The sequence below is a fragment of the Leucoraja erinacea genome, chromosome 10 (genome assembly GCF_028641065.1).
Source record: "Leucoraja erinacea ecotype New England chromosome 10, Leri_hhj_1, whole genome shotgun sequence".
Classification (NCBI taxonomy): domain Eukaryota; kingdom Metazoa; phylum Chordata; class Chondrichthyes; order Rajiformes; family Rajidae; genus Leucoraja; species Leucoraja erinaceus.
In genome coordinates, this window is record NC_073386.1 from 6,609,050 (window position 1) to 6,633,935 (window position 24,886).

At 45.6% G+C, this 24,886-nt stretch overlaps 1 protein-coding gene across 7 annotated transcripts in view; it reads right to left on the bottom strand.

The window, feature by feature from the left end:
* Positions 1–10,870: 10,870 nt before the first annotated feature.
* The window catches only part of LOC129700731 (kynurenine--oxoglutarate transaminase 3-like), a 93,873-nt gene continuing 79,857 nt past the window's right edge, over positions 10,871–24,886 (bottom strand). For 6 of the 7 annotated variants that reach the window (XM_055641360.1, XM_055641359.1, XM_055641362.1 and 3 more), the window contains 2 exons: positions 11,298–11,384; positions 10,871–11,173 (listed from right to left, as the gene is read on the bottom strand). In XM_055641360.1, the coding sequence (XP_055497335.1) occupies positions 11,123–11,173; positions 11,298–11,384 (138 nt within the window). In that variant the 3' untranslated portion in view covers positions 10,871–11,122. The remainder of the gene's footprint in view (positions 11,174–11,297; positions 11,385–24,886) is intronic. The other variant, XM_055641358.1, reaches the window with a different exon arrangement.

The following is a 24,886-nucleotide window of genomic DNA, read 5'->3' on the forward strand; positions in this document are numbered from 1 at the left end:
TTTTGTGTCTCATCTTCGGTTTAAACCAGTATCTGTAGTTCTTTCCTACACAAGTGCTGGAGTAACTCAGCCCCCCTTCATGTGCTACCCCCTGAATGCAGCCGGCCCTTGCACTCATTGGCGTTTCACAATTACCTGTAAAAACACAAAGTGCTGGGGTAACTCAACCCCTGCATGTGTTTCCTACCCTCCCCCCTCCCTGCTCTTTCTGGGGTGATATCCCTTCTTCCCCCTCCCAAATGCGACTGGGTCTTAGGGAACATCTTCATGTGTTGCCCCTCACCCCACTCTATACCTTCTTCATTTTTTTTAAGGTTATCCCCCAACAAATTCTGCCCTCTGCCCTCTCAATGTCCAGCAGTGGAAGGATCCTAGACTAGTCATCCCACACAAACCTTTGGCCCACTTTGTGTATTGTTTTGTAAACCAGCATTGGCGGTTCAATCTATCCCCACCTCTTTCAGCTTTCACCACCCATTTTAGATCAGTATGAATGTAGAACAGTACAGTACAAGAACAGGCCATTCGGCCCACCAATATCTGTGCCGAACATGATAATAATAATAATAATAATAATATCTTTTATTGTCATTGCATATCAGTGCAACGAGATTTAGTATGCAGTTTCCAACCGATGTCAACTCTATGCGCCTGCACATAATCCATATCCCTCCATTCCTTGTATATCCATATGTTTATCCAAAAGTCATTTATTGTATGCATCAACCACCATACCTGGCACTTCCCCCCCCCCCCCCCCCCCCCCCCCCCCCCCCCCCCCCCCACACACACACACAAGACAGGCACCACCGTGCTCATCATGACAGTAAAACTGCTATGTAAATGGAAAGCTGTTTTTTGCAGATAAGAATTTGTTACTAATTCGCTACTGTGCCGTAAACATCCTGTTTGTTATTGTAGGCATGCAAAGAATTCTGCGCAGCAGTTGCTGCCTTACAGCGCCCGAGACCCGGGTTCAATCCTGACTACAGGTGCTGTCTGCATAGAGTTTGTACGTTCTCCCTATGACCATGTGGATTTTCTCCAGGTGCTCCGGTTTCCTCCCACATTCCAAAAAAGTACAGGTTTGTAGGTTAATTGGCTTCTGTAAATTGTCCCTCGTGTGTAGGATAATGCTAGTGTAAGGGGTGATTGCTGGTTGGCGTGGACTTAGTGGGCCGAAGGGCCTGCTTCCACACTGTATCTCTAAAGTAAATTCTAGTATGAAGTAATTTCAAAACCAGCTCCATTGGGTGAGATTGCCAGACTGACAATTTCCCGCTGCAGCCTTAAATATTTTCTTACAAAGGGGAGGAGAGAGCTTGACCTTCACTCTGAGCGTGTTTCAAACATTTTGTAGCTTTCACTTTCATAACTTTAACCAATGTGGACTTTCTTTGCTGCACGGAATCGCCTGCAATATACTGTACATTAAAGCTTCAAGAATAGCTGTTTCACATCAGTGTTGTGAGAACCTGCTAAAATGGGATATGCTTTTTATTTGGTAAATAAAGATTCACTCTTCCACGAGCAAAAAGGTCTTTCCTTGTGGCGGCCAGTTGTAATCTCTTTCTTCTCACTACTTGCTTGTGCGGTCTGTCCACTCCCCCTCTAATCTCTGCTTCAGCAGTTTTCAGTCTTCCCAACTGTGGATATTTGTGTAAATCCGTTTACATTGGTAGCGGACTTCCCCCTCTTAATCCTCCACAGGCACCAAACTCTCGTGCTCCCCAGAGATGCTACCTGACTTCTAGAGTTACTGCAGCATTTTGTGTCTTTTTTTGTAAACCAGCATCTGCAGTTCCTTGTTTGTTTTTTTAAATCCAGTTGGTGAGCTCGCCCTGGATCCCATGTGATTTAACCTTCCAGAGCAGCCAACCATGCAGAACCTGATCAAATGCCTTACTGAAGTTCATATAGACATCCAGCCCAATATGTCAGTGCTGGCCAAAAAAAAAAACTGATTAATCCAACTTTCAGCCCATTGCTCTCTTGGTTCCAGTTTATCAAGTTTTTTTTAAATGTGCCATAACATCATAGCATCATAACATCAAACAGTACAAACACAGGCCCTTTGGTCCACCACATCCATTCTGACTATTCTGTCCATTCTGCAACCATCCATGCTAATCACATTTACCTACATCAGGTTCATACTCTTCTATGCCTTGATTCAAATGATTTTCTTAATGTTTTTTTAAATACAGTGAGAGTATCTGCCTTCAGGCAATTTCAAGACTCCAACCACACGAGAATAAAATCCCCTTCAGATCCCACCCTCCCCTTGTACCTCTTATCTCCACCTTAAATATATGGCCTCATAACCAAGGCACTTCCACCACGGAGAAAAAAATCTTACTATCTACCCTTTCTGGCCTCATAACTTTGTACCAGTATCAGGTTATCACTTAACCTCCACGACTCAATGTAACATAAACACAGCCCTCTGCAATCTCCACTAATAATAAACTGCTCCAATCCAGGCAACATCTTGAATGGCATCTAGGTCTCTGAAGATCTGAGAGAGCCGACTGGATCCTGGTTTAACCACTAATCTTGAGGTTTCCATCTTAGCATTACATTATCTTTATGTTGTATTTGAGTGCCTGACAATATTTCATCTCCAGCTTCTGGGTGGAGTTGATGACAAATTTAACAAACATTCTGCTTTTTACATTTTTTAAGATGAGGGGGGAAAGATTTAATAGGAACTTGAGGAGCAACTTATTTACTCAAAGGGTTGTAGAGATATGGAACAAACTGCAGCAGGAGGTAGTTGAGTCAGGTACCGTCACAATGTTTAAAAAACATTTAGACAGGTGCATGGATAGGATAGGATTAGAAGGACATGGGCCAAATACAGGTAGGTGGGACTAGTCTAGACATGGCATGTTGATCGGCGTGGGCAGGTTGAGATGAAGGGCCTGTTTCCATGCTATATGACACTATGATTGAACCTTATAACTCGGGGATGAGAGAGCAACAATTGAGTTATAGCTGCCTCAGTGTACATGCCATCAAGCTCTGGCCAAATGAAGCGCTAAAGACAAAATGAATGCAGTGTAGGACGAAGCACCGTTTTGTTGTTATAAAACAAGGAGTGGTTGAGGGGAGGGAGCAGTAGACAGTGAAACCTACGACCTGATGGTCAAGAGTATTAATTAAAATTAATAATTTAGGTAAGGTACTAACTGGATTTGTAAAGATGAACCAGAATGTTTGGCTAGATTAAGTATGGGCAACTGGGGCCCATTTCTTTTCAATCCCTCTGAGACGTGTGGGAACTGCAGAACATTGCATGTGCCATCGAGAGACCATGTGTGCAGAAGGTATTTCCAGCTGATTGAGCTCAAGCTCAGGATGTCCCAGGTCAAGAACAACTGAAGTCATGGTAGAGCAACAGGGCAGCTGAGAGTTTCCTGAATCAGACACCTCAGCAGTTGGGCACCTTAGCATTGGTAGAGTAGATAGATGTTAGAAACGTTGGAGTCCCACTCTGAAAATAATACTCAGCACGGGAAAACAGAATGATAACACTTTAACAGACTGAAGTCTAGATCATGGCTTCAATGTTTAGTTTAGTTTAGCATGGAAACAGGCCCTTCGGCCCACTGAGTCCACGCCGAACATTGAACACCATTTACACTAGTTTATGTTACGCCACTTTCTCATCCACTCCTGACACACTAGGGGCAATTAAGCTACAAACCCTTACGTCTTAGGGATGAGGGAGGTAACTGGAGCACCCGAAGGAAACCAAGCTATCAAAGGGAGAACCCAGACAGCACCCGAGGTCAGGATCCAACCCGGATCTCAGGCACTGTGAGGCAGCAGCTCTACGAGCTGGGTCACTGTGCCATTCATTCCAACACAAGGAAAGCCACAAGAGGAAAAGGCCCACCTTCCCAACTGATCTTGATCTTGTAAACTTCAATAACTTTCCTCACTGTCTACTTAAAGGCCTGTCCCACTTGACCATCATTCGCGCGCCATTTATGTGACCTGCTAGCATGTGGGTAGCGCGGGATGGGCGCATGGAGTGGTGTGGAGGAGTGTGGACTTCGTCCTGCACAAAATCTTCGCGCGCCACCAGCCTGTCGCGTAACAGACGGCCAAAGTGGGACAGGCCCAAGACCCTGGCGTGACGCAACGTCTCACCTCCAATAGCAGCAGAAGCAGTCAAACGATCGCCGAGCTCGGCCTGGTGCTCACGGCCGTTGTGGATCCGGATCCGGATCTGCCCCCACTCCTATTCCCAGAGTGGGGCCAAGACATTGGAGATAGACACAAAATGCTGGAGTAACTCAGCGGGACCGCCAGCATCTCTGGAGAGAAGCAATGGGTGACGTTTCAGGTCGAGACCCTTCTTCAGACTGAAGAAGAGTCTCGACTCGAAACATCATCCATTCCTTCTCTCCAGAGTTGCTGCCGGTCCCGCTGAGTTACTCCTGCATTTTGTGTCTATCTTCAAATGACGTCTCGCACTCTAGAGCATGATGACGCGCGCGACCGTCGTGTAAATGATGGTCAAGTGGGACAGGCCCTTAAGCCGCCAATGTTGGTATCCTCTGCAAATTTACTAACAATTTTAACCACATTAGCCCTCTTCCACTTCAGAAGATGGTTGTTCAGATAGTTTTTTTCTGACCATTTTCCATTACTAATCTAAACCGAGCGATACGAAGGCCACTTTTATCCCCTGCAAATCGTAATTATAGCAGTGGACCCCGCATTGAAGTCTGTCGCACTCCACTTATCACAGGCCTCCAATCAGAAAAACAACTCTTCACCACCACCCTTTGCCTCCTTCCTCTAAAACAATTTTGTATCCAATTGGCTAACTCACCTTAGCTTCCATGTGATCTAATCTTCCAGATTGGCTTACCATGCAAGTCATTGTCAAAGGCCTAGCTTAAGTCTATTGACACAACATCCGCTGCCCTACACTCATCAAACCTCTTTGTGATTGTTATCAGAAATTTAGAAATGATAAGGAAGATGAATATGTTATAGTCCATTTAACCCGAGAGCTCACATACTGGATAAACATGATGGGGAAAATGGTCAACATAGGATGTTAGGAAGCTAATTAATAGACGTGTGAATGTATTTCGTTTTCATAGCACACCTTATTTAAAATAGCTAAAACTAATACACTGATGAAAAGCAGGTTTCCTTGTCTATCGAGGGGGGATAGTTCTGTCTAGGTTCTTTATCCGTTGCAACCTTGAGATCACAGCTGCTCTTTGTCACTGTCTTTAGCAGGCAAGTCTCCCAAAAGGGCCTTTTTAATAAGTAGACTCCATCAATTCTTCCTGCAGGAATATTGACATCTATGGTATCTATTTGTTAAGTATATGAGGCAGAGTTTCTAGAGTTTCAAAACAACAGGAAACGTAAGGTTAAAGATAACTTTGGGGAAAGACAAAATGAACGGTGACAGAGCCATTGATCGATGATTTATTTCAAATCTACAAGTAACATTGTGTCTTGAGAATATTGCGTCATGAGAATATTAAAATGCTGTAGGTACTGTGAATCATTTAAAACAACAGACAATAAGTGCAGGAGTAGGGCATTTGGTCCTTCGAGTCAGCACCGCCATTCATTGTGATCATGGCTGATCATTCCCAATCAGTACCCCGTAACTGCCTTCACCCCATTTCCCCTGACTGCTATTTTTAAGAGCCCTATCTAGCTCTCTCATGAAAGCACCCAGAGAACCTGCCTCCACCGCCCTCTGAGGCAGAGAATTCCACAGACTCACCACTCTCTGTGAGAAAAAGAACACTTTGGGTTCTCTCAGAGTATTTCTCTCGGTGTGCATTGTTAAGGCCTTCAATAAACCAACTTGTTCGATGGACTCACCACTGATTTATGAGCTGTTTTATTTTGTGTCTGTTCTATGCCTATTTTAGTAAAGCCAGATACAGTGTATAGGTATAGCACAAAATTCCCACCTACAGTGACTTATTCAAAACACAATCAGATTTGTGAAATACTATTTTTTACGCACAAAGCCATGCTGACTATCCTTAATCAATACAATATCCAAATTCCGGTAAATCCTATCTTTAAGAATGCCCTCCAATAACGTTGCCACATCTGATGTCTGTGGTTCCTTGTCTTATCCGTGCTGCCCTATTTAAGTAATGGTGCTACAAGAGCCACCCCTCAATCTTCCTAAACTTCACCTGTATCTTCCACAGGGTCTCTAATACTCAAAGAGAAATAGAAGAGCAAATCCACAGGGACATTTTGGAAATGTGCATGTAGATGATGTTGGGGGACTTTAATGACACAAATATCAATTGGGAAAGTCTTAGACTAAATGGAAAGCATGGAGGGAGGGATGGGAGATCGTGCCCGGGCCTCTTGGGTTGACGGAGCCCGCGGCCATCGGCGCCTGGGTCGACAGAGCCCTCGGCTGGGACCTGGGTCGGCGTCTGGAGAGGACTTGGAAGAGCAGTCGGTGTGGCGGTCAATGTTGGCACCAACCGACGGACGAGCACGGACATGTGGAAGTGAGGACGCCGCTGCCGAGGGAAGGAACAAAGGGGGGGCCCGGCGTGGGGGGGGCAACCGTGAGGGGGATGGGGAAGAACAATGGGCAATGGAGGACCCGGCTAGGGGGGGGTCACAGTGTGATGGGGGAGGGAAAGAACAGAGGGGGATCTGGTGCTGTGGTGGGGGGGGGTTGTAACTTTGTAAGTGCCCTTATGGGCGACTATTAACATAGCTTGGGTATGCAACCAAAGGATTTCACATGTGACAATGAAGTATTCAATTCCTTGATTGTGTATGACTTTGGTCCAACTGGGAAGAAGGCAGTTGCTGAATCCAGTGCTGGGAAGGGAAATGAAGTGGATGTTTTCAGCCAAACGCCTACGAGGGAATACTGGGATAAGACTGGCATTCGTATTGCAAGGTTTAGATTAGTAAAGGCTAACATTAACGAGATAAAAATGAATTTTGCTGGAGTGAAATATATACAATAGAACAGTAGAGGGTCAGTAAAAAGATATTGCAAGTACTGGCTGGATTGAATGGAGGTGCTTAACGAAGCTGTTACTCAATCCCTGCTTTTGTTTCTCCAGTGCAGAAGAGACAAACGTATGTGATTGGAAAGAGGTACAAGTGACTCACAGAATGTTATACAGGTGGTGCAGGAAGGAGGGCTTCAGATGGGTTGAGATTTGGAAGGCATTGAGACCAGGCAAAAGGGAACGTTGAATGGAGGGAATGGCTGAGATAAAAGAGCAGACGTCACAAATTCTGTGGTTGCATTGGAAAGCACCCAGAGAAAGAGATTGGCTGAAACGGAAGAGGGAACCAAGGAATGGTCTCCTCAGAACACTGATCGGGGGGGGTGCAAAGATCTGTCCTTTGATGAAATCTGATGGAAAATGATCTAAATTGTGAGGTTCGTAGTTGATGACCAGGCGGAATTCTATCATAGTTGTGGCCAGCAGAGGGGGTGAGAACAAAGGTATGGAAAATGGATGAGGTGATTGTTGGCTTTGTCAATTATGGTAGATGGGGAAGCCACACAGAAGCAAGGTTGGTGGAGCTAAACAATGCCAAATATAGCAACAGCTCCCACTGCGTAACTCCTAAATATTAATAAAATTGAGTACAAGGTACTCAAAATGTGAAAAGTAGCACTGCGGAAAATGATACCTCCCCGGTTCCATTCCTGCTGGAAGAATTCAGCGGGCCAAGCAGCATTAAGGGAGGAAATGGTCAAACATTTCAGGTCAAGATCCTTCAGTCTCAGGTGGGACTTGTGCATACACATTATAGCTACTGTGTCATACCATGGGGAACCTGCACCAACAGAGCTTAAATGCTGCTGTGGAGGGGAGGCAAAAAGCAGAGGAAAGATCATGGGAGCAGAATTTAGGCCATTCGGCCCATCAAGTCTACTTCGCCATTCAATTATGGCTGATCTATCTCCCTCGTTACCCATTCTCCTGCCTCGCCCCATAGCCTCGGGCAGGTGCCCTCCACTGTGTGTGGGGAAACCCCCACACCCCATTCTCCTTTATAATGATCAGGCATGATTGACTCCCTTGGTGCTGGTGGACTCAAATAATTTAGTTTTAGGTTTAGAGATACAGCGCATAAACAGGCCCTTTCGGCCCACCGGGTCCGCGCCGACCAGCGATCCCCGCACATTAACACTATCCTAAACCCACTCGGGACAATTTGTACATACACCAAGCCAATTAACCTACATACCGGTACATCTTTGGAGTGTGGGAGGAAACAGAAGATCTCGGAGAAAACCAACACAGGTCACGGGGAGAACGTACAAACTCTGAACAGAGTGTAGTCGGGATCGAACGTGGGTCTCCGGCGCTGCATTCGCTGTAAGGCAACAACTCTACCGCTGTGCCACCGTGACCGCCAAAGTCGTGTCATTGTGAACAAGTATCTGATCAAAAGGTTAGTGATTGCAGGTGACTTTGAAAGAAAGGCTGGGACCAATGAAGGAGGGCTCCAGTGCATTATTTAACATTATCCTGGCCAGTGAGGTGAGATTCGGGGAGCTCTGTGCTCAGGATGTAAACAGGTGACCCCTTATTTTAAAGTGAGCTCTAGATTCACCCACAAGAGGAAACATTCTTGCCCCATCTCACCGAGCCATAGTCATACAGCATGGAAACAGGCCCCTCAGTCATCTATCCTGTTACGACTCCTCAAGATCTCATATAATAATAATAATAATATATTTTATTGTCATTGCACATCAGTGCAACGAGATTTAGTATGCAGCTTCAAAACGATGTCGAAAAATAAAATAAATAAAGAAACTGTGCGACGTGACCATCTGAGGGAGATAGACCAGGGGGGATGGGGGGCACTCAGCAAGGCTGGTTCAGAGCCGCTATAGCTCTGGGAATGAAGCTGTTTCTGAGTCTGGAGGACATATACTTCAATCAAATCACCTCTCACCTTTGGATATAGGCCTAGCACGTCTAACCTTTCAACCCTGTCAAGCAAAGTATCAGTCTAAACCTGCTCTAAAATGCTTCCACGTACATTCTTACTTAAATTAGGAGTACGTAGTACTCTGGATGTAATCTTATATAACTGCTGCATAATCTCTCCCTTGACATCCAGTTCCCCTCACAATAAACAAAGACGTTCTATTAGCTTACCGAATTATTTGCTGTACTCTCATCATTTGAATGTTTTGTTTGCACTCTTCCTGCCGAAGTGGACAATTTCACATTTTTTTAACCATATTTTACTCCATTAGCCAGACCTTGGCTTACACACTCAATCTATTTACATCACTTTGTTGCCTCTTCATGTCCGCTTCATATCTTGCTTTCCTATCTGCGTTTGTGCCACTAGCAACCATGTCTTTGGCGTCTTCATCTTTTATATGCCGTAAGAGGTTGTGAACATAGAAACATAGAAAATAGGTGCAGGAGTAGGCCATTCGGCCCTTCAGCCTGCACCGCCATTCAATATGATCATAGCTGATCATCCAACTCAGTATCCTGTACCTGCCTTCTCTCCATACCCCCTGATCCCTTTAGCCACAAGGGCCACATCTAACTCCCTCTTAAATATAGCAAATTAACTTGCCTCAACTACCTTCTGTTTGAACCCAGCATCAATCCTTATTACAAGCCACATGTTATATTTGGCCAACCTGAGAAATGCTATTTATGCTGACCTTCTGTATCCTGTTAGCCAGTCAAATTTCTATCCATGCCAAGAATGTTACTTTCTGCATAACAAGCTCTTATTTTCCTCAATAACCCTTGATACAGCAGCTTGTCAAATGCCTTCTGGAAACCTAAGTGTTAGTAAGTTCCCCTTTATCCACAGCACAACCATTGCTTCAATGACTCCAAAATAACTAGGACAGATATGATGTGTCTTTCGTAACACTATGGCGGATTACCCTAAGTTTTTGTAAGTTCCCTCTGATGCAGCTTGGCAGTAGGCTTTTAGCACGTATGGTATCTAGCCTAAATAAACCAGAAAAACAGCATGAAGGACCGGAATTCCAGGGGTGATGCGAGTTGAGAGTAACTGCCTTCGACATCAAAGCAAAACATGACCGTGTGGCAACAAGTTCTAAAACTCAACATAATGGGCAACAAATTACAAATGTTTTTGCTGGTTGGAGTCATTCCTTTGAGGCAATTCAGAGTACCGACCGAACCTTGCCAGGTGTACAACAGAGTGCATACTGACTGGTTTTATCACACACCCAAGAATGGTGGAGAGTGCAGAAAGTGGGGGACAATGCCTGGTCCGTCAGAGCTATTGATTTTACCCACCATCGAAGGGATCTACAGGAAGCGTTGCTTCAATATACATGATCAGCCTACCGCTCGCTGGCTGCTAATATCATCAAAGACCCACACTATCCTGACCACCCTCTCATCTCACTGTGAAGATTTAAAGCAGGTGCAGAAGCTTGAGTACTGTTGCCTCCAAGTTCAAGAACAACTCATCAACCATCAGGCCCTTGAATTACACTGCACAATCCGGACCGCAACCCTTTATCATGCAATTTGCATTGGTTGTACTTTGTACATCAGCTTGCACTATTATGGTCTGGTTACCTAATATAACTAATAACTTGTATTATTGCTTACTGTATTATTTTTTGTTGTTGTTGCGTTAATGTCCATGCAAAGCTGCGGAAAAGTAAGAATTTCATTGTTCCATTCACGGTGCATGTGACAATTAAACACACTTGATTTTTGACTTTTGATTCCTTGCACAAAGAAAATGGAATGATCCCAATTGAGTAGAGGGTGGATTGATTCATGGTCCTGTTTACAGGAACAATTGGAAGTAGAGACAGACTCAAGATACACAACTCATGAAGTTTGCCGGATAAGACTGTACATAGTTTATTTTCCATATGTGCCACTGTAGTGAGAAACTATGCTAATCTAAAAGATGACGTTTCATATCCAAATAGTGTTTAACAGAACGGCTGGTTCTTTCCATTTCTTGACCTATGCGTTCAGGCTTTAAGGAAACAAAGAAGTGAAGATGATCAGTATGTCTGAAATTAAATTTGAGGCCACCACTAGTTAATGTGTTCATTAGTGACAATGACAGGGATTCATTGAGAGTAGGGCCTTCACTTCCAATTCTTCAGAATGGCTTCTGCTGAATCCAACGTACTATCTTGCTGTTAGAAAAAATGGAAAAACAGGCACTTTAAGCAATGTACCAACTAGGTTTGCAGAAATATGCATGTAATTTGTTCTTCTTGAACAACCAGCATCAAAGTGCGCTAACACCAATAGACTGACCTTGATAAAGCAGAAACGAACATATTTCTCATAGAGACTCTTGGCTTGATCACTGATGAATGAGGTCACAGGGATAGCTGCCAATTGCTAAAAGAAAATGAAAATTCTCAACTGAAGGCAAAAATGGTTTCAGGTGCAATGCCATTGTGGATTTCACATACAGCCGAGTTTCTTCAGTCTGCAAGGGCACAAATATCAATTTCCAAATGTTTTCTCCGTATTATTGACCTTTGTCAATAACATTTTCGCCACCTCCTACACAGCATATAATCCTCCAACATTTTCGCCACCTCCAATAGGATACCACTACTCGCCACATATTCCCATCTCCACCCCTTTCTACTTTCCGCAGAGACCGTTCCCTCCGAAACTCCCTGGTCAACTCGCCCCTTCCCACCCAAACCATCCCCTCCCCAGGTACTTTCACCTGCAACGGCAGGAGATGCAACACCTGTCCCTTTACTTCCCCCCTCGACTCCATCCAAGGACCCAAACAGTCTTTCCAGGTGAGGCAGAGGTTCACTTGCACCTCATCCACTGTATCCGCTGTTCCAAGTGTCAACTCCTGTACATCGGCGAGACCAAGCGCAGGCTCAGTGATTGTTTCACTGAACACCTCCGCTCAGTCCGTCTTAAACCTACCTGATCTCCCGGTGGCTCAGCACTCCCCCTCCCACTCCCAATCTGACCTTTCTATCCTGGGCCCCCTCCATTGTCAGAGTGAGGCCCAGTGCAAATTGGAGGAACATCACCTCATATTTCGCTTGGGTAGTTTGCACCCCAGTGGTATGAACATTGACTTCAGATAGCCCTTGCTTTCTCTCTCCATCCCCATCCCCTTCCCTTTCCCAGTTCTCCCACTAGTCTTACAGTCTCCGCCTACATTCTATCTCCGCCTACATTCTATCCCGCCCCCTGCCCTGATATCAGTCTGAAGGCTCTCGACCCGAAACATCGGCCATTCCTTCTCTCCAGAGATGCTGCTTGACCCGCTGAGTTACTCCAGCATTTTGTGTCTACCTTTGATTTAAACCAGCATCTGCGGTTCTTTCTTACACATTGCTTCTTTTCCCAAGTACAATATTTGGAACATGGTGTCATGTACACAATGTGAACATGATAAGAGGGACATGGACCAAATGTGGGCAAATGGGACCAGCTCAGATAGAGCATCTTGGTTAGCATGGACCAGTTGGGCCAAAGGGCCTGTCTCCGTACAGTATGACTCTAAAGAGTCATATCCTGCCTGATCTGCTAACTGTTTCCAGCACTCCACTTTTATTTGTTTCGTGTTGATGACCTTCAGTCAGAACTGGGAAAAGTTGGAGGTTTCAAGATGGAACGAGAGGGGAACACGAGACAGGCTGCGAAAGGGAAAGTCTGTTACAGGATGGAAATAGAAGAGAATAGAACATACACTCTAGTTTAACATGTTGTCCTTGGCTGGCCTTAGTTTCTATTTAAAGATATTACTGGGTAGTTGCTTTTTAGCTGACCAGGTTACAAACAGTTGCCAGGAACAGACCTCTGGCCGTAACCTTAGGACAATAGACAATAGGTGCAGTAGTAGGCCATTCGGCCCTTCGGGCCAGCACCATCATTCACTGTCATCATTGCTGATCATCCACAATCAGTACCCCATTCATGCCTTCTCCCCATATCCCTTGACTCCGCTATCTTTAACAGCTCTATCTAACTCTGCAGAGGAGAACATGTATTATGCATGGCCATAGAGGAACAAGACATTTGAGGACAGAATGCCAACTGGATCTGAATGGACCTTATTCAGAGCATTTGGTATTACTGAATTAGAGTCATAGAATGATACAGTGTGGACTTCGGCCCAACTTGCCCCCACCGGCCAACATGTCCCAGCTACACTGGTCCTACCTGCCTGTGCTTGGTCCCTATCACTCCAAACCTGTCCTATCCATATACCTGTCTAACTGTTAAACGTTGGGATAGTCCCAGCCTCAACTACTTCTTCTGGCAGCTTGGTCCATACACCCACCACCCTTTGTGTGAATAGAGGAAGAAGTTGCAGCATTAATGCTCACTCTGATGGTCTGGTGCTCAGACTTTGCGTGGTATAGGGAAGGGTCCCAGGGTGATAGAATGGAAATCACAGCTTTCTACAGAAGTACGTTTGAATGCCTTCACACTCGGAAGTGTGTTGGGCACGTTCCTCCAATGGCAGCTACACAACCAATATCAAACAACATAGGTGGAGCGTTCGGGAGACAGGTGGGATGTGGACCACCAGGGAGGTTTGATTTGCCAGGCTTAGCATCTGAAGGACCACTGACTGATCGCACCAGCCAGCAGGCTGCATTTCCTGCAATACTAACTAGATCTGCTCCTCATTCTCCATTTCACTCCATTCTGCAACTTATGGGCAGCGCAGTGGCGCAGCGATAGAGCTGCTGCCTTCACAGCGCCCGAGACCCAGGCCCGATTCTGACTGCGGGTGTTGTCTGTAGGCAGTTTGTACGTTCTCCCTGTGACCAAGTGGGTTTTCTCCGGGTGCTCCGGTTTCCTCCCACTCTCCAAAGGCGTCTGTAGGTTAATTGGCTTTGGTAAAATTGTAAATTGTCCCGAGGGTGTAGGCTGGTGCTAGTGTATGGGGCAATTGCTGGTCGGGTCGGACTCAGCGAGCCGAAGGGCCCGACTCCCTGCTGTATCTCTAAAGTCTAATGTCTAAACTCACTAATTGCACGACCAAAGATCCAGGCTTTTGTTTACTCGGTGCAAGAGAAAGGGTGCAGACCGTGGCAAATCACCCGCTTGGATCACAGAATGCGTGAGTAACAGCAGCGAAGGTGGCCTTGACACAAAAAAGGTTGAAGACACTCCAGTGTGTTCTCTGCATTGTGGATGAGCGAACAAAGAGATAATGGAAAAGGAACAAAGGAGAAGACCAGCCGTGAACTTTAGGGAGGGGAGACCTTGGGCCTTGGAGAGCCCTCTCCCTTCAAGGAGTCAAATATCTTAGATTAGTTCATCCGCACATCCTACCCTCCCTGGTCTTTGTGTATTGCCTCCTATTACTCGCTGCCTTCTGAGATGAAGGGGAAAAGAGGACAAAGACTATATTGAAAAATATGACAGAACTGTTTGCTGTGTATCCAGCTCGACAGTAGCTGTGAGAATCTCCAAATATAATCCAAGCAGAATGCGTGGTATTTATGAGTTGCTACTTTTAATGGACCACAAGCCAAATGGATTAGTGTGGTAGTGGTAGAGTGTACCTTTCCGAGAGCATTTAGAAAATTGATTTAACATTTTCCAGAATTCTGTGCACTTTTCCTCTGATTTTCCACAAAGCTTAATGTTTCCATGAGGGTCTTGTTGAGAGCAGCACATTTCTCCACATCTACTATTATCACAGGTTATAAAGGATTGTCTCTTGTAGCACTTTATTCCCCCAAGTATCCTGGTATATCTAATGTCCACATATAGTAAGGAGAAATTTTCGCTGCATGCTGAAATGGGGTGAAGATGTGGAGTTTAGATTAGTTTAGTTTAGAGATACAGCGTGGAAACAGGCCCTTCACCCCACGGGTCCGCGCCGACCAGCGATCCCCGCACATTGACACTATTCTGCACCCACTAGGGACAATTTTTACATTTACCAAGCCAATTAACCTACAAACATGTACGCCTTTGGAGTGTGGGAGGAAAACCGAAGATCTTGGAGAAAACCCACGCAGGTCACGGGGAGAACGTGCAAACTCTGTACAGACAGCACGCGTACCTGGGATCGAACCCGGGTCTCCGGCGCTGCATTCACTGTAATGGGCCTGTCTCACTTAGGCGATTTTTTTAGCCAACTACAGGCGACTAGTTTGTCGCCACATGTTCGCCAGTGGTCGCCGGGAGCAGTCTCCTCGGTCGCGCAAAAAGTCGTAACGTCTTTCTGGTCGCTGCTAAATTTTCAACGTTGAAATTTTTTTGGCGACAGTGGCTTTGATGCCAATGAGCGTAGCTCGACTTCTCCTGGCGTAGGTGCTGTTGTAGGTTGTCGCCAGGATGACGTAGGTTGTCGCTGGTTTTTCGGCGACCTACGACTATGACAGTCGTTGCCTAAAAAAATCACCAAGTGGGCAGGCCCACAAGGCAGCAACTCTACCGTTGTGCCACCTTGACCGCCCTTATAAATATAGTGGGTTGGGGAGGATGGTCAGGAGAAAATACTGGGCTAGACAGTCATTTAAATCACACTCTTACTCTTGGTCACATCTCTTCCTCTTTGGCCCGTGGTGTTCAAACCCGATTGATGCGAGCGACGTATTGTTGGCTACTAATGAGGCTACAACATAAACCATGAATGGTAGGGTCTTAGGGAGTACTGATGAACTGAAGGCCCCTGGAATACAAGTCCAGAGATCCTCGAAGATGGAAATACAGGTAGATAACATGGTCTAGGAAGACATATGGGGTACTGGCTTTCATTAATAGGGCCTTCCTACACATTTTGTCTGCTCCACTACAAAATCTCCTCAAGGTATGTCTACTTTGAAGAAGTTCTCCTCTCACTGGCGAGAGTTCTGCATTGATTGTTCGTTATCTCTCTACGTCGTCATCTATATCTCTTGTTTTCCTTATCCCTAACTAGTCTGAAGAAGGGTCTCGAGCCGAAACATCACCCATTCCTACTCTCCAGAGATGCGACCTGTCCCGCTGAGTTACTCCAGCTTTTTGTGTCTATCTTCATTAATAGGGCCATTGAATACAAAAGTAGTGGGTTATGCTCCAACTTGAGAAAACTTTGGTCAGGTTTCAACTGGCGAAATACATGTGGTTCTGGGTGCCACACTAAGGGAAAGATGCGATTTTGTTACAGGAGATTCAACAGTTTGTTGCCTGGGACTATTTTAGTCTTGCTGAAAATTATGAAACCCATGCCTGGCCATCTCAAAGCTGGGGGCAGCAGCTGCTCATGTGAGAAGCAGGTTCGCCTGATCATCTTAGTCTTGTTTACTTTAGAGACACAATGTGGAAACAGGTCCTTCGGCCTACCGAATCCGTGCTGGCCAACGATCACCCCCGCACACTAGCTCTGACTCGCACACTAGGGGCAATTTACAATTTACACAAGCCAATTAACCTACAAACCTGCGCGGCTTTGGAATGTGGGAGGAAACCGGAGCACCCAGAGAAAACCCACGCAGTCACAGGGCGAACGTACAAACTCTGTACAGGCAGCACCCCGGTAGTCAGGACCGAACCCAGGTCTCTGGCGCTGTAAGACAGCAACTTTACCACTGCGCCACTGTGCCTGGGTTGAAAAAAATCTCCCATTTCTTCAAGTGTGTTCCATTAGATCGCTAGATCTAGGATACTGAGAGATACGGGGACAATGTGAGATAGTGATAAGAAAGGTGGTAAATCGTGAATTATAGACTGCCTGTCAGGGCCGCATAGCATATTCCAGTCTCCCTTTCAGGTTAGGCAGAGGTTCACTTGCACCTCCTCCAACCTCATCTACTGTATCCGTTGTTCAAGATGTGGACTCTTATACATCGGCGAGACCAAACGCAGACAGGGCGATCGTTTTGGGGAACACCTTCGCTCAGCCAGCCTGAACCAACCTGATCTCCCGGTTGCTGGACACTTTAATTCTCCTTCCCATTCCTACACAGACCTTTCTGTCCTCGGTCTCCTCCATTGTCAGAGTGGGGCTTAACGCAAATTGGAGGAACAGCATTTCACATTTACAACCCAGTGGTATGAATATTGATTTCTCTCACTTCAGGAACCCCGGCATTCCCTCTCTCTCTATCCCTTCTCCACTCAAGTCACACCAGCTTCTCATTTTCACCCAACAAACAACTAACAATGGCCTGTTACACAAAAAAGCTGGAGAAACTCAGTGGGTGCAGCAGCATCTATAGATGCTGCTGCACCCGCTGAGTTTCTCCAGCTTTTTTGTGTAACCTTCGATTCTCCAGCATCTGCAGTTCCTTCTTAAAAACTAACAATGGCCTGTTCCCTTTATCATCGTTACATTTTTGCATATCTTTCATTCATTGTTCTTTATCCATCCACATCACCATCTATATCTCTCGTTTCCCTTATCCCCAACCAGTCTGAAGAAGGGTCTCGACCCGAAATATCACCCATTCCTTCTCTCCAGAGACGCTGCCTGTCCCGCTGAGTTACTCCAGCATTTTATATCTATCTTCCCTTTACTTACAGTATAGTCTCCTGTGCAATAAAGCCAGACCTCTGACTTGTTACTCAGTAGCCAGACATGTGGAAACTACAACAGAGGCTCTTAGTTTAAAATTATCCTGAAAAAAAAAAAAGTTTTGAAAAAAAAAACACTCAAGTCCTCGTTGCGGTTTCTGCCATCAGCCCTAAATGGCCAACTATAATGTAGACAAGGTGAACTCCATCCGTCACTGGAGTTACTGCAAGCTCACGATACATGTACAAATATGGCTCATTATTGTAAACATTTTATAATGGACACCCACCGTGGCAGCATCAAAATGAATTTCAGTCTTAACACAGTGGTGCAGGAATCCAAACACCATGCAGACAAGAATGCTGTTCATTCATCCACTTGTGTCTCCCACATTAACTTGCCAAGAATCCTTTCCCCATCAACTTACCCTGTCCAGGGTTTTGAGCTTTCGCCAGCTCTCTTCACTTTCTGCACACCTCGTTCCTCAGCCGGTCGGCCCACTCTCCGACTGATGGCCTCAACTCCACCAGCCTACCTCCGATCACTTACTCTTATTTATTATATGATATTTGTCCCTGGGATTTGGACACCATTTTGGCCAGAGCAGGTTTGACAGGAATCCCCACTTGCTCTTCAACTGAGAAGCATGAAAATAATTTGAATGCCACTGAGCCAACTATAATCTTGTGAATCCAGAGTCACATGTTGGTCATTGCACAGGGATGATGAGGGTAGGGATTACTTTCACTAAAGAACTTGTCTTTACAGCAATTTGGCAGTATTGCCTTGGCCATTATTAATGTTAGCTTTACGAAGATGTGCGGCACAGTGGCGCAGCGGATAGAGCTTCTGCCGCACAGCGTCAGAGACCCGGATTCGATCCTAATCTCGGGTGCGATCTGTGTGGAGTTTGCGTGTCTCCCCGTGACCTCGTGGGTTTCCTCCCGGTGCTCGGGATTCCTCCCACATTCGAAGATGAGTGGGATTGCAGGTTAATTGGCCTCTCTAAACTGTTCTGAGTATACGGGGAATGGATGCAAAAGTGGGATAACATAGAACCAATGTTTAGTTTAGAGATGCAGAGTGGAAACAGGCCCTTCGGCCCATCGAGTCCGCGCCGACCAGTGATCCCCACACACTTACACCATCCTACACACTCGGCACAACCTAGTCAAGAGAGAAGAGTCAAGAGTGTTTTATTGTCACATGTCCCGGATGGGACAATGAAATTCTTACTTGCTGCAGCACAACAGAGTATGTGAATATGTAAATATAGTACATAATGGGGGAAGAGAAAAAAAAGAATTTGCCCTTATATTCCCAAGCAAATTAACCTACAACCCTGTACGTCTTGGGAGTGTGGGAGGACACCGGAACGGAGCTCCTGGAGAAAACCAATGCAGGTCACGGAGATCCCATGCAAACTCCGTACAGAATAGCACCTGTAGTCAGGATCAAAACCCGGGTCTCTGGCGCTGTAAGGCAGCATCTCTACCGCTGCTCCACCACGCAGCCCTGGACGGGTAATTAGTGATCGGAGTGGACTCAGTGGGACCAAAAGCCTTGTGTCTACGCTGTATCTCGAAACAAAACATAGAACAGTACGGAATAGGAACAAGGCCCATTGGCCCACAATGTGTGTGCCGAACATGATGGCAAGATAAACTAATCTCCTCCGTTTGCACATGGACCATTGTTCTTCCTTTCTCTACATATCCATGAGCCTGCTTAAACGCCGGTTAAAAGCCACAATCGTATCTGCATCCACCACCGCCCCTGGCAGGGCATTGCAGGCACCCGCCGCTCTCTGTGGAAAAATAACTTCCCTCACATATCTCCATTACTTTGCCCCTCTCACCTCAAAGCTACGCTTTCTCATCTCCCTATCGATGCCTCTGGTAATTTTATAGACTTCCATCAGTTCTTCCTTCAACCTCAGGAAATTCCAAAGAAAACCAATCCATGTATGTCCAACCGCTCCTCGTGTCTAATACCATTTAATCCAAGCAGCATGCTGGTAACCTGGGATGTCAGGACTTGCATATGAAGAAAGACTGGATAGACTCGGCTTGTACTCGCTAGAATTTAGAAGATTGAGGGGGGATCTTATAGAAACTTACAAAATCTTAAGGGGTTGGACAGGCTAGATGCAGGAAGATTGTTCCCGATGTTGGGGGAGTCCAGAACAAGGGGTCACAGTTTAAGGATAAGGGGGAAGTCTTTTAGGACCGAGATGAGAAATTTTTTTTCACACAGAGATTGGAGAATCTGTGGAATTCTCTGCCACAGAAAGTAGTTGAGGCCAGTTCATTGGCTATATTTAAGAGGGAGTTAGATGTGGTCCTTGTGGCTAAAGGGCTCAGGGGATATGGAGAGAAGGCAGGTACAGGATACTGAGTTTGATGATCAGCCATGATCATATTGAATGGCAGTGCACCTATTTCTATGTTTCTATGTAAACTTCTTCTCAAAAGCTACTTTTTAATTCTAGATTATCTAATGAACTAAATTTTTGTTTCCCAGCTGGTGGGATGTAAATTCTTATCTAGATCTCAGTATGAACAGCAAGTGACATAGCCAGTATACTCATGCCGAATTCCAGTTCTCACTTATAAAGAGTTATGAGTAAATGTCACTGTACTCTGGTTCCCCCGTACTTCTGGGATGCCTCCCCCCCCAAAAAAAATACTTTGCTTCTTTCAGGTTTACGAAAACACTTTCTTCCCAAACCTCCTTATCGTTAATCTTCCAGCTGGTAAACTGAAATCTAGCAATCACCAGCTGCCGTGCCGAATATTGGCCAGATTGGTCGACATCGGAGGAAGGAATAGTTCAAAGTAACTGGGGGACAATGCCCCTAAATGCCATTTTGATAAGTACGGGTGTCAGAGGTTATGGGGAGGAGGCAGGAGAATGGAATTGGGACGGAGAGATGGATCAGCCAAGAATGAATGGCGGAGTAAACCTGACGGGCCGAATGGCCTAATTCTGCTCCTATTCAATAGTATTCAAGAGAGAGTTAGATATAGCTCTTCGGGTTAACAGAATCAAGGGATATGGGGAGAAAGCAGGAACAGCGTAGTGATTCTGGATAATCATATTGAATGGCGATGCTGGCTCAAAGAGCCAAATGGCCTACTCTTGCACCGATTTTCTATGTTTCTATTCCTTATGACCAATCCTTGTGTGGAATTCCATAAGAGTTTGTAAACACAGTGGGATTGAGTGACTCAACTGGAAATCAGTTGACTGGACGATGTCGCTTCATGACGAGAGAGACAAAGTTTGAAGGAGATGTGCCGGGCAAAATGTTTATTTACACAGACTAGTGGATGCCTGGATGGTGCTACCAGGGGTGGTGGTGGAGGCAGATACGATAGTGGCACTTAATGAGCTTTTAGATGGACACATAGATATGCAGGGAATGGAAGGATATGGATCACTTGTCGGGAGAGGAGACCAGTTTAACCTGGCAGGGCGGTTTGCGTATTGTGGTGTTCTATGTTATGTTGTGTGTTCGACAGGTCAGGTCGGGGGGGGGGGGGGGGGGGGGGTTCCCCCCGCCACGGGTATCATGTAATCCCATGCTACCTGCTCCATGGTCAGATGTTCAGCAACTAAACCGTCTCCCCCACCTGGTTTGCCAGGTGAGGAGGGGGCTGCGGACCCCCAGCAGGACCAAAAACAAGACCTGTCAAAGGGCAGATGAAGTCAAGGGGCTAGTGGAGTCAAGGGATATGGGGAGAAGGCAGGCACGGGTTATTGATAGGGGACGATCAGCCATGATCACAATGAATGGCGGTCGAAGGGCCAAATGGCCTCCACCTGCACCTATTTTCTATGTTTCTATCTATGTTTCTATGGTGAGCTCCTAGCGAGCCAACGACCATCCACACTTCAGTAGAAGTTGCGATCATTGTCGTACAATAGCATTGTGCCCGCTGATGTTTTCAACGATGAAGATGATGTTTTAGGATTATTAGATCATTTTGAAGCAGAATTAATCTATTCCAGTTTCTTTCATGGCCAGGTCCATGAGTAGATCAATGAAGGAAATCATCTATACCGGGGATTCAAGCACAAGCAAGAGCTGTCCAAAAACATAACCATTCACTCATCAAAGGCAAGGTTCGCCAAGTGTCTGAACCAGGCATTTTGGTATTTGATCCCGGTATCTTGGCAGAAACAAGGAACTGCAGATGCTGGTTTACACAAGAGGACACAACATGCTGGAGTAACTCAGCAGGCCAGGCCAGGTCTCTGGAGAAGTCAAAATGTAGAAACAAGAATCTACAGACGCTGGTTGTCAAAAATGTAGTAACAAGGAACTGCAGAATCAAAATGGCAAAACGCCACCTACACGTCCAGTCTGAAAAAGGGGCCCGGCCTGAAACGTCACCTTTCCATGTTCTCCGGAGATGCTGCCTGGCCCGCGGAGTTACTCCAGCACTCTGTGTCCTAGTCGCTTGAAAATGGCTGGCTGAAATGTGCCACAAATGTGCCGGAACAGGATATTAGTTTGAACTTGGCCTCGTGTTCAGTACGGACATTGTGGGCTGAAGGGCCAGTTCCTGTTTTATGTTGTATGAAGTTGAAGTCTTGATATTAGTAATTTGTGCCAGTGGCATGAGACTTCCAGAGGCATAAACACACATAAATCCAGGCAACTGAGAGAGTTCAGTGTATAGGAATCAAATAAAGCCAACAGCTTACTAAACTTAGTTTGTGTTACTTTGTTGTGTTTGGAAGGTCTTGAAGCACATTATTCATCCCGGTGTTTAAAACAATGAAGGGTTTGAAATGAAACTTACAGGGGAAGTGTTTCTTCTTGGCCAGCAAAACCCTCTTACAATGTGAGCTCAGACACTCAGCAGGGAACAGGAAGCAGAGAGCAGTTTATTTTCACACAAACGGTCAGAATTATCCAGCACTCTCTCCCCAGAGGTTTGTCGATCAGTTGACATTTTAAAATCTTAAATTGATAGATGTTTATATAGCATAAAAAAACAGAAACATAGAAAATAGATACAGGATAAGGCCATTCGGCCCTTCTGGCCAGCAACGCCATTCAATATGATCATGGTTGATCATCCAGAATCAGTACCCCGTTCCTGCTTTCTCCCCATATCCTTTGATTCTGTTAGCCCTAAGAGCTATATCCAACTCTCTCTTGAAAACATCCAGTGAATTGGCCCCAACTGTCTTCTGTGGCAGAGATTTCCACAGATTCACAACTCTCTGGGTGAAAAGGTTTTTCCTCATCTCAGTCCTAAATGGCCTACCCCCTTATTCTTAAACCGTGACCCCTGGTTGTGGACTCCCCCAACGTCGGGAACATTTTTCCTGCATCTAACCTGTCCAATCCCTTAAGAATTGTATGTTTCTATAAGATTCCCTCTCATCCTTCTAAATTCCAGTGAATCAATGAAGTAGCAATCAAAGAAATATCTGTAAACAAGCTACATGTCTGCAAGGATCGTGGATCCTGTACTCCTGTTTCTATGATTCACATACCCACCGCCCAAGGTCAAAACACAAATTGCTGGAGTGACTAGGCGTGTAAGTCAGTGGGTCAGGCAGCATCTATGGAGGGCAAGGTCAAGTGATGTTTCGGGTTGGTACCATTCCTCAGGCTCCCCTTGCTTTCCCTCGCTCTCCATCCCCTCCCCCTTCCCAGTTTTCCGACCACTTACTGTCTCCGACTACATTGTATCTCTGTCCCGCCCACTCCCCTGACATCAATGTGAAGAAGGGTCTCCACCCGAAACGTCACCCATTCCTTCTCTCCAGAGCTGCTGCCTGTCCCGCTGAGTTACTCCAGCAACTTGTGTAATTCTTCAGACACTTCGATGTCCAGTTTCTCCATAGATGCTGCCTGATCCGTTGAGTTTCTCCAGCACTGTGTGTGTGTCATTCAGACTTATTTTTTCCAGCATCTGCAGTTCCTTGCGTCTCCAATTAAGGTCTATATGTTCGCCTGATCTTTATATCCCAGTTCATACCTCAATTTTCAAAAGTTAAGATGGGATTAGAAAGCAATTTTAAAATTTATGCCTACTTGCCCCGAGGACACCGCAAAGTGGTTTGCTGACAATAAAAGTTCCTGTAATGTACTCATCACCTCGGGCTAGCACGGTGGCGCAGCGGTCGAGTTGCTGGCTTACAGAGCCAGTGACCCGACTATGGGTGCTGTCTGTACGGAGTTTGCACGTTCTACCCGTGACTGCATGGGCTTTCTCCGTGTACTCCGGTTTCCCTCCACACTCCAAAGGCGTACAGATTCGTAAATTACTCGGCTTCGGTAAGAATTGTAAATTGGCCCTAGTGTGTAGGATGGTGCTAGTGTACGGGGTGATTGCTGGTTGGCACGGACTCGGTGGGCCAAAGGGCCTTATCTCTAGCCTAGTCTAGTCTAATCATCGCCGCAGAATCCAGCCAACAGCAATGGCACAAGGCCGGATATTCTATCTTCACGGTGTTATTAGAGAAGAAACATTTGCCAGGATATCAGGAAAACATGTTTTGTCTTAGAACTTTTTTTTTTCCACGAGAGATGTTGGCAGGTTCTTGGATTAACGTTTCATCGCAAAAATATGGCATGGTTGGTAACTGACTATATTAGAAACATAAAAACATAGAAAATAGGTGCAGGAGTAGGCCATTCGGCCCTTCAAGCCTGCAACGCCATTCAATGTGATCATGGCTGATCATCCAACTCAGTATCCTGTGCCTGCCTTCTCTCCATACCCCCTGATCCCTTTAGCCACAAGGGCCACATCTAATTCCCTCTTAAATATAGCCAATGAACTGGCCTCAACTACATTCTGTGGCAGAGAATTCCAGAGATTCACCACTCTCTGTGTAAAAAATGTTTTCTCATCTCAGTCCTAAAAGATTTCCCCCTTATCCTTAAACTGTGACCCTTTGTTCTGGACTTCCCCAACATCAGGAACAATCTTCCTGCATCTAGCCTGTCCAACCCCTTAAGAATGTTGTAAGGTTCTATAAGATCCCACCTCAATCTTCTCAATTGCTGCGTGTACAAGCCGAGTCTATCCAGTCTTTCTTCATATGAAAGTCCTGCCATCCCAGGGATCAGTCTGGTGAACCTTCTCTGTACTCCCTCTATGGCAAAATGTCCTTCCTCAGATAGAAACCAAAACTGGACGCAATTACTAACAATTAGGTAGCTTACTGAACTTTATTGCCTTCCCTCACTGTGGGAAACGTTGATTCCGCTGTGTGGGGGATGTTCATGTTATCGAGTATTGTGTTCTTTTTATTCGTATGGCTGTATGGTAACTCAAATCTCACTGTACCAAAAAGGGTGCATGTGACAATAAATGTAACTTGAACTTGAACTTATTATTGATTGTTCAATGTTGTCATTGACAATCCC